The 10,619-nt window shown below is 44.6% G+C and overlaps 1 protein-coding gene across 2 annotated transcripts; it reads left to right on the forward strand.

Moving 5' to 3' along the window:
* The first annotated feature begins 4,397 nt into the window (after positions 1-4,397).
* On the forward strand, positions 4,398-10,315 carry ercc4 (excision repair cross-complementation group 4). Of its 2 annotated transcripts, none has more exons than XM_052070459.1 (11): positions 4,398-5,358; positions 5,841-6,021; positions 6,114-6,309; positions 6,465-6,672; positions 6,771-6,951; positions 7,105-7,236; positions 7,375-7,515; positions 7,950-8,532; positions 8,969-9,061; positions 9,165-9,277; positions 9,422-10,315. In XM_052070459.1, exons 1-11 carry the CDS (start codon positions 5,182-5,184, stop codon positions 10,153-10,155), a joined length of 2,739 nt encoding a protein of 912 aa, XP_051926419.1. In that variant the 5' UTR covers positions 4,398-5,181; the 3' UTR covers positions 10,156-10,315. The 2 variants fall into 2 exon arrangements, with proteins under 2 accessions (XP_051926419.1, XP_051926421.1); XM_052070461.1 differs by having other exon boundaries at positions 4,400-5,358; positions 7,375-7,479.
* Positions 10,316-10,619: the final 304 nt, after the last annotated feature.

Here is a 10,619-nt window from a genome sequence, read left to right on the forward strand (position 1 = left end):
TAAATGAAACGTTGAAATCGATGGTGCTATAAAAGACGCCCCGCCAAAAATGTTGCTTTTATGTCTTCAAAATAATATTAAGGCCAAATGTTCTTTTTCTTTTGTGACTGCCAGTTAAATGGCCTCAAAAACAAACAAAAAAACCCCAGCTGCTTTTGGTACATGCTCATAATAAGCCACTTGGCCTTTGCTCTCCGTGCCAGTCGATCGGAATACGCTTTCTGTGGCTGATGAGAGCTAGAAGGTGTTTATCGATCCCGTTGCCGTGTTTCCTGCCGCTCCAACACAGACGAACATCCAGTCTAGGCACCTTTATCAGCAATTCACTGAAGGAAAACAACATAGGGGAGCTTTTAGCTGCTGCCAGAGTGTATAAGTGCGACCCCCCTGTCCACCCCCCTCTCACAAGAGTGCACAATTCAAGTGAGGCGAGCGAACTGGAGGGCAAAGGACGCTTTTTTGAAGGCTTATGTGAGCCCACCAAATCATCAGGGGACAAACCCCAAGTGTTTGGTTTTCTTCATGAAAGCCAGAGACATGGTTCTTGTGATGTGAATCAAGCGCAAACGGAGTGCCGGATATTCTCGGCTCCGTGCGGCTGATCCGAGCTTTCGGGGCCAAGTATTCATACGAGGCTCATCACTTTTTCCATCAAAGGCTGTTTGATTCCATGTGTCGTGACGCTCCTTTTGTTTGAATAGAGAGTCGATTTCACAACACAAATCTTCTGCTGAAGCTTGGGGAAGGGCGACAATCCCTTTAAAAGATCTACCTGTGGTCTAAATGATTTACGGTTAATTTGAGGGGATTGTGCCGCAAATCATTTTCTATACTTTTAACGCCTTCTCACTGACAGTAAATCTCTGTGGTGTTTATGTAAGTCCTTGTGCTTCTCCTTGCAATTCGTTTGCTTCAAAAAGAATGGTGTGCTTGATTCACGTCACTGACAAACAGAGCGATGGCTTGATCTGGCAATCCTATCTTTTCATTTTATCATCGTTCAGGATTCAGCCCTCCGATTTCTACATATGCAACACTGAATATAAACATCTTTCAAAAGTCAACGTAGGAATGCAAATCAAATAAAACTGATGTTTTTTGAAATGACCATTTTAATTTGTTTGACTGTCTGCTGCATGTGCCTCATGAACAGATCTGCTCCACAAAATGCCAAGTGTAGTTTGACGAAATGCCGTCTTTGTGGCATTTTCACTATATTCGGCGGCACTTGATTTGAGTCGCACCCCCCTTTGCTCATCGCCGCGGCAACGAACGCCAGACTCCGCTAGCCTTAACGTGCTAATCACTGCCCTTAAGATATTCATTCCAATACAAAAGGAATTTCCGAACAATTGAGAAAATGAATACGACAAGCATGGGCGCACATAATCACGCTCGGTTGGCCCCTTGTACTGCCGCTGAGTCATTTATCCACGCGGGTGTTGAATGCAAGATGGACATCCAAATGATCAGGGTGGCAGCGGGCCTGCTGACAGTGGGGAGCCATCTTGGCCTCACCTCCATCAATGTGCCCTCTGGGCTTGCGGCCAGCTGGACGGACTCGGGACAAGTGGTGGGAAATCAGTTCCAAAGTGGCATGTTAAGCGTTTTGATGATGGGGTGGGGTTTGTGGGGGTCAATTATTCAAAGGATTTGGTGCAGCTGTACTTGCGTAAGCCTAGAAAATACAATCCTTTGTCAAATTGCCAACTAAATTAGAGTTTAACATCCCATAGTTAATTTCTGGAAGAAGACATCTGGCCAGAGCTTGATTTAAGTACATACTCTCGAGGAAATTAAAAAAAAAGAAAGAAAAACACAAGAAATGCACTCGTTAATTTGAAATGATGCCTCAAGATTCCCCTCGTTTCTTTACGGCCATGCTTGCATTCCTGCGACATGTTGACATCCAATTTTAATCCGTTTTTGTAATTAGCCAGGCACCACCAAAAATAGAGGCAGAGTGGTTTAAAGAGGGAAAATCCAATCAAACATGCTTCTTATGCCACAGTCGCTGATGGAGTGGACGCTGAGCGCATAGAAACAATTACCCTTTTTCACACACACACACACACACACACACACTGTCAAGTATACACAAACATGCAATCGGAGCACGTACTCGATCAGACACACACACACACACACACGCGTGCTGACATCACAATGCTAATTAATGCACATATCTTTTCCCACACAGGACGTCCTCGGCTTTCATCCCACCCTCAATTAGATTGAACCCCCAACTGTGCTGTTAGTGTTTTGGATTAGGCGGAATTATGAAGGAATTCAAGCGTTTGAAATCCTGCCTTGCCTTTGACCTACTGCATCAAGCGTTTGACAGCTATCTGGCTTTAAGAGGAAGAAATGTGGGTTTGGGTACCTTTGTGCACAGGGGTTTGTGTTTATACATGCGCGTGTCGTTGCTAAACCATTCTTTTCGACATGCAGTTACGATGTGACGTCGCGACCTTACGTCCCACTCCTGAACTCCTTTTCTTTTTCAACTCCACTGAGCGTAATATGGGTCAAACCAAGAGCAAAAGATTCTTCAAATACTTCTTTGGCACAACCTTTTCAAAACTGACAGCAAAGAACTTGAGCGTGATTAATCACATGAAACAAAGATGAAATTTGATTTGTCTTTGTTGTGATTAAGGCACGAGTACAATAAAAAAAAATTAAGCGAATTTTGTGCGGTTTGTTTTGATGTGAACGTCAGACTTGCGATACAAAAGGGAATGCGTTGGATATGCTTTCAGTACCTCCCAAAAAAGATTTTTAAAAAAAACTTGGTATCACTGCGATTGGCTGGCAACCGATTCAGGGTGTCCCCCGCCTACTGCCCGAAGACAGCTGGGATAGGCTCCAGCACCCCCCGCGACCCTAGTGAGGATCAAGCGGCTCGGAAGATGAATGAATGAATGAACTTGGTATCACGGATAGCTTTCACTGTCCGGTCTTGTAGTCTTCGGAATGGAGATACCAGCAAATAACCACTAGAGGGAGCCTCGCTATCATCAATTGACCGAATGACCTGGCATTCGTTTTTATTGAAACAGAGTTTTTTGACAGTCTTTCGCTGTTCCTGTCAGTGTCACATGACCCTTAAGTTCGATTGCTGCGGTGTCAAGTCATGAGGAGACCAACGGGATGTCAATGTGACACTTTTGTCCACAGGCGTGACCGATGTGCAACTCTCTCCTCAAGACTTAAGTCTTTTAAAAGTTTTCCACTGTAGTGACCACGACGCATGAAAGGCTTTTTGAGAGTTGAGGATCGACTTACTCATAAAAGGCAAAGACTCCCATTGAAGTTGAACAGTTTATTGTACAGAAGAGCAACCGCTACAATTGAAAAGCATTTTTACCAGTCAATGTCTGTCTCACTGGGACAAAAACTATAAGTGCCACGTACTCTCCAACCTTATTATCACACTCATCTAGCCAAATTTTGAAATGACATTGAAGCGTGCCAAGTTAATAATATACGCACACGCACACACACGCGTGAAGGTAGCTAGTGTGAGAAAAAGGGCATTCCCGTTGATTGCACGCAACAACACTGCTTCCTACTGGGCTAAGAAGGGATCTCAAAGTCATGATAAATCCACACCACATAAAAAACACGTGAACATTGCTAATGGATTTGGGGACCTGAAACACGCGTGAAAATGACATATTTGTGGATATTATCAACACATATTTTTTATAATTTATTTCATCGTTTGTGAAATTCACAAATGTGTTTTCGGAAAACAAGTGAAAACAAAAATCACGGATTCATTCGTGTGAATAGTTTTGAGACAAATCTATGCCCAAATGTGGACAAACTGTGGACATCCGCAGTTTGACCACATCCGCCGTGGTGTGGAAAACATACAAAACAACATTCAAGTCAAACGCTTTCCTTGAGTGACTTTTGATTGACAGGCTCCTTGTGGGCGTGCTCGCTCATCGGCCAACTCGATTGATAGTTTTTTAGATTACTTCCAGTGACCTAATGAGTAACAATTCACAAATTTGAGGACTAGCGTGTCGTTATTATGCTCTTAAATTGTCTACATAAATACATTTGCAGATAAAAGACAGTCAGTTTAAAATGTTAAAATTCCTCACTGAAAACACAGGTTGTATTCAGCGGAAAAACTTGCCCATTGAACCAGATGTAGTACCGTTCATCCTCTTCTTGTTGGATTCGCATACCTGTCAATTTTTCGGAGCGCCAACCTGTATAAACTACCAAAAAATCCCTATAAAGAGCAAAAAAGGACGAATAAAGGATATCTTATCTTATAAGATACCAAAGCATTTTATATGTCAAAATAACGGCAGACCCCCCCCCCACCCACCCACGAAATTGTCAATATTTATTGTAGATCTCCATAATACAATGTCTGGTTAATGTCTAATCATCATTCTACCTGGTGGCTTTACTGTGTTCAGAGTTGTATTCCTGCGTTACTTTTTTCATCAACTCCAAATTATTTGGAGTTAGTGGAAAAAAACCCCGGAAATTTTCAGAATCCGTATGATTTGTGCGATACGGCCATATACGTAAGATTCACCACAAAATCCGTATGAATTATGGCTAAACCGTATGAGTTGACAGGTATGGATTCGATCTCCTCGGTACATATCGCCCCCAACGGTCCAAGAAGCCACAAAGGCATTTGGCAAGTAATCAATCAAATTTACAATATTGGCCACGTATGCAAAAACACAAAAGGAATTCTCTTTCGCAGTTACAACCCCTCCAGAGGAACATTAAACATAACAACAATGACTAACATGGAGTGGAAAACTTGGTGGTTCACCACCATCTTAGATTTTATTCTCTGATATCTTCGATGTGAAAATTAAAACATTAGCTACTGACGTTATTTACATGAGATGAACAAAGGAATCCAGAAAGTTGTTTTTTCCCCCGGTGGACTGTACTTGTAAAGTTGAGAGTCACTTCAGTCGAAGGTTTGTCATTCTTATTCTGCATCATCACACCAGTAGACGGCGCCCTTACTTTCCGTTCAGACCTTTTGCTGTGTTGGCTTTTTTTTGTTTTAAGCGTCATGTGACCGGAAGTAAAGCGTCAACACTAGTTTGCGGTCGATTTTGACAATGCTTCTCCCCGCTCTTAGCTGACATTGGAAAACGAAATCGGGTTTATCGTTTCCCCTTGACAATGGCGGGCCCTCTGCTGGAGTTTGAGACTGAAATGTTTCTGAGCCTGTTCAGCTGTGACGGGCTACTCGTGGTGGCGGAGGGGATGGGAATAGACCGCATCCTGATGCAGTTCATGCGGGTGTACTCGGAACAAGGCAGCCTGGTTCTACTACTTAACACTACCACACCCGAGCAGGTATTATATATTATAAAATATATAACAATACCCGTTGTGATACCTTTTGCACCTACGATTTTTATTTTTTCAGAAAATGTTGTAGTTCCAATTTTGCAGTGTCTTGCATCGTGTCCACACGATACAACCTATAAAACCCGACAAAACAGCAAAAGGTGTTCCCAGACCTTTGCTATAACATTGCGGAGTGATTACTCCCCGTTTCATCCATCATTTCTGTTTTTTTCAGACTTTATAAATCTCCAATGATCCAAATCCTTGGTTGACTTAATACTGACAAATTAAAGACTAGATACAAAGTACAGATATTTTGTGGGGAGTAAAGTAAAACAAAAATCACCAGAAAAATAAATACACATATAAAATACAATTACAGTACTTGAAAAATTTCAAGTTTAGCAACAAAGTACTATTAACCAACAAACTATTTGTACTTTGTATCTTCTGACCGCTGTCAAACGCGATGTATTTTCACATTTTAGGAGTATTTCACGGAGCAGTTGCGGGTGGACGGTGTGACCCACTTGCCCAGGACGGTGACCGGTGAGTTCCAAGGCACCGAGCGGTACAACGTGTACACCGAGGGAGGGGTGCTGTTTGTCACCAGCAGGATCCTCGTGGTCGACTTTCTTACCGACCGCATACCTGCCCATCTTATAACAGGTGGGTTTACTTACTTTTGAGGCAAGTGGCTTCGCTACAAGTGTCAGCAGTGGAATGTAATTAGATGTTCTCTTTCCGATATCTCTTGTCAGGCATCCTGGTGTACCGTGCTCACAAAATAATCCAATCGTGTCAGGAAGCGTTCATCCTGCGACTTTTCCGACAGAAGAACAAGACCGGCTTCATTAAAGCCTTCACGGACAAACCCGCAGCCTTTTCCTCAGGTTTTTGCCAGGTGGAGCGTGTGATGAGGAACCTCTTTGTCAAGAAACTCTACCTTTGGCCCAGGTGAGTAGCTTATCCGACCTCACAATCATCTGCCTCTGAAGTCAGACAAAATTTCAGAAGGCGAATTTAGGTTATGCGGGACACATGTCACATCTCAGAAATGTAATCTTATTTGATTTTTGAAAATCGTTTGCTCTCTATGCTTCACTCAACAGGTTCCAAGCGTCAGTAAACACAGCCCTAGACAGACACAAGCCCGATGTGGTGGAGCTCCATGTGTCACTGACGCCTTTCATGAGGGCCATCCAGAGTTCTATCCTGGACATCATGGGCGCCTGTCTGAAGGAGCTGAAACGTTACAATCCCACCTTGGAGGTGGAGGATCTCTCGTTGGAGAACACACTTAGCAATGCCTTCGATAAGGTGGATACAATCTTTTTCACTTTTGGACAATGTCAATTCACCATCCATCAATCATCTGATGCCAAAGTGTATTTTTCCTGTTCTGCTTTGTCATCCAGACCATCCGCCATTACCTTGACCCCTTGTGGCACCAGCTGGGATCAAAGACCAAAGCGCTGGTCCAGGACCTGAAGGCTCTGAGGGTTCTGCTGCTCTACCTGACCCAATACGACTGTGTCACATTCCTCAATCTGCTCGAGTCCCTCCGCTCCAGCCAAAAGAACTTCGGCTCCAACTCAGGTGACATGCTGGCCTCGTGTGTGCTGTGATTAACGGCAGCCGTAAATGTAATTTCCATGCAGTATTCAATCACTGGCCCATTAGTGGCGGATCATAAATCACTTTTTTTCCCCGTTTTTTAGTAGCAATGATATTAATAATCGTTCACTTCAGGCTGGCTCTTCTTGGACTCCACTACGTCCATGTTTGTGAACGCCAGGTCCAGAGTCTACCACATCCCGGAAAATAAGAAGAAACTTAAAGCAGGGGTCGAAGGAGAGAAAAAACAGATTCCCTCCGTCTCAGGTGACATTGAAGAGAGCTCTGAAAATTCGAATGGATGACAGTTGGGTCTTAATTGATATGATGGCCTGTGTGTGTGTGTGTTTGTGTGTGTGTGTGTGTGTGTGCGTGTGTGCGCTTGTGTGTGTGTGTTTGTTTCAGAGGTGAAGCGAGTACTGGTGCTGGAGAAGAGCCCAAAGTGGGAGGCTCTGACTGAGGTCCTGCAGGAGATTGAGAAGGAGAACAAGAACTCTCAGCATGAACCAGGTTCGAATTGTCATCCTGACGAACGTTTAACCAAATGTACGATACAATTTCCGGGGCAGCACAGTGGACTTCCTACCCACCCATTAAGTGTGTCATTAAACAAGGAACTCAATATTTATCGACCTATTCATAAAAATGTGTCTTTGAGCTAGCTATTCTGGACTCCCAGTTTTGGGTGAATTCAGCGTGAATCTTGCAGCATTTGCAGTCTTGACGAAGCGGATGAACATCTCCTGCCTGGAAGGAAATCTCTGATCCTCCAGAAGTGTTTACTAAAAGTCACTAGATTAGTTCCTCATCGCTGGGGGAAAAAAAAAGACTTGGAACCTCAAAATGCATATGTCTGCATGAAAACATCGATGGCGGGAACCGCTTTATTCTAACAGTGTACATACAGGACTTTGTATTTTAATCTATCGAATCGCATTATCACGCGACTCCAAATTGCTTCATTTTATCCGGATCTTCAGGTCGCGTGCTGATCTGCGCCAGCGATGACAGGACGTGCGCTCAACTGCAGCAGTACATCCGGCATGGCGCAGAGTGGCTCCTGAACAGACTGTACGCCCGCACCATCGGCAAACAACACCAGTTCGCCGCCTCTGCTATTGAGTGGGCGAAACCTAAAAAGGACAAGGGTCTCCTCAAAGGCGGGTCCAAGGGAAAAGGCCGCGGGAAAGCGAAAGAGATGAAAAAAAAGACAACCAAGGCGAAAAGCGGATCCCCTCTGACCCTGACTCAGATGGTCGGCAAAGAGCAGACTTTTGAAACGGCGGTCATGGGCAGCAGTGAGGATGAGGATGACTTTGTCGACGAAGACAAGATGGCGGAGGAAGACGCTCTGAACCTGGATTTGTCGTCTGACGCTTACTATGCGGTTCTGAAGGAGCCCCTGATGGTCATTCACCCCCTGAGGGGCTGTACGGACCCTCACAGCCTTACGCGGGTCCTCCACGAAGTGGAGCCCACGTTTGTGGTGCTTTATGACGCTGAAGTCAGCTTCGTGCGACAGCTGGAAATCTACAAAGCCTGTCGACCCGGCAAGCCGCTCAGGTGCGTCTGCAGCTTATTACCGCTTCCAAGGAAGGCATGTTCATTTTTTTGTTGTTTTTTTTTTTTACGTGCAACATTCATGTTTACGGTTATCATTGTATCCAGGGCAAGACCTCTTATTTTTCTTTCAGTCAATATTCAAAATGCTCTCTTATGTTTGTATTTATGGCCATAATCTATACCAGGGGTGAGCAATTATTTTCCCGGGGGGCGGGGGGGGCAAATGAGAAGCAGAAAATATTGTGGCGGGCCGAGCCAAAAGTTAGAAATAGAAATAAAAGATAAAGACACATTGTCTTTGTATGCCAGTAATAATGTAACATTCTCCTCCACTATCACACTCGGCACCGGTTCTCCTCAAGGATGTGTACTGAGCCCATTTTATTTGTTTCAAAAGTGATCAATGCTTTTCTCATGGTTTTTCTCGCCTCGATAGGGTGTACTTCCTCATCTATGGCGGCTCAACTGAGGAGCAGAAATACCTGACCGGGCTGTCGAAGGAGAAGAAAGCCTTTGAGCATCTCATTAGGTCCGAATCGTCTCACTGGCGTGAACGAGCATTCACGTTCGGTTGATTTGCATTTGGCGAATTTGGTGTAAAATAGCCAACTGGTTGTTTTGTGACTGTGCAGGGAAAAGGCGACTATGGTCATCCCAGAGGAGAGGGAGGGCCGAGAAGACACCAATTTGGACCTTGTTAGAAATTTAGAGCCCGCTAATGCCACCACCAACACTCGCAAAGCTGGCAAGTTTTATTTTGGTTTACATTTGAGTCCAAGTTGACACAACAACAGCCGAGTAATTTCGGTAACAATGTTCTGACAGTGGGCTGGAAAAACGGTCATGGTTTCTGATGGTATTTGACTCATCCGATTTGTGTCCGTTTTAGGAGGCCAAGAGCAGCCCGAAGAGCCCTCGCGAGTCATCGTCGATATGCGTGAGTTCCGCAGTGAGCTCCCCTCTCTGCTCCACCGCCGTGGCCTCGACATCGAGCCCGTCACTTTGGAAGTCGGCGACTACATCCTGACGCCGGATATTTGTGTGGAGCGCAAGAGTGTCAGCGATCTGATTGGCTCGTTGCAGAGCGGTCGCCTCTACACCCAGTGCCTCGCTATGAACCGCTATTACAGGAAACCCGTTTTGCTCATCGAGTTTGACCCGGCGAAGCCTTTTTCACTCATGGCCCGCTCCGACTTCCGCCGCGAGATCTCGTGCAACGACGTTTCTTCCAAACTCACCTTGCTCACGTTGCATTTCCCGCGTCTCCGCATCCTCTGGTGCCCCTCGCCACACTCCACGGGCGAGCTTTTTCTGGAGCTGAAGAAAGGTAGAAAAGAACCGGACGCCGCAGCGGCTCAAGCGGTCACGGCCGAATCGGAGACCGTGGCCGAATCGACAGAGCTCTACAATGCCGGGCCGTACGACTTCTTGCTCAAGATGCCGGGAGTAAACACGAAAAACTTTCGAGCTCTCATAAGAAATGCTGACAGCTTAGCAGATCTCGCCAAACTGAGCCAGGACAAGCTCACAAAAATACTCGAGAATGCCCACAATGCCAAATTGCTCTATGAGTTTTTGCACAATGTTGCAGATGTTCAAGCTCCAGCACAGAGAAGCAAATAAGATCAATATAGATTTTTTTTTAAACTAGATTTTTCAAAAAATAATGGAAAGTATTGTTGTGCGATTTTATTGAATAAACCGAAGTATTGAGCTGTTGAATACATTTTAAAGCTCTTGAAAACCATGGAAAAAATAAATATAGATATTTTTGGTAACATTAGCTCTGTTTCATCTTTTATTGTAAAATAATCTTGTACGAAATTTACCGTCGAGAGCAAAATACTTGTGTGTTTTGTATTTCCATCCATCTCTTTACAGCTTATCCTCATTCGGAAGAGCTGGCGCCGATCGCAGCTGACTTTGAGGAAGGCAGACCCTGGGCCCGTGTTACCTGAAGTAAGCAACTGTCTCTTTTTATTTAATGCAACGACAGAGTAAATGCAAATGAGCTGGTTCGGTTTTCATTCTTTATTTACACGCGAGTCAGCAGTCACTACTGTATTACGTAACACGACAACACTGCC

The sequence above is a fragment of the Hippocampus zosterae genome, chromosome 7 (genome assembly GCF_025434085.1).
Source record: "Hippocampus zosterae strain Florida chromosome 7, ASM2543408v3, whole genome shotgun sequence".
Classification (NCBI taxonomy): Eukaryota; Metazoa; Chordata; class Actinopteri; order Syngnathiformes; family Syngnathidae; genus Hippocampus; species Hippocampus zosterae.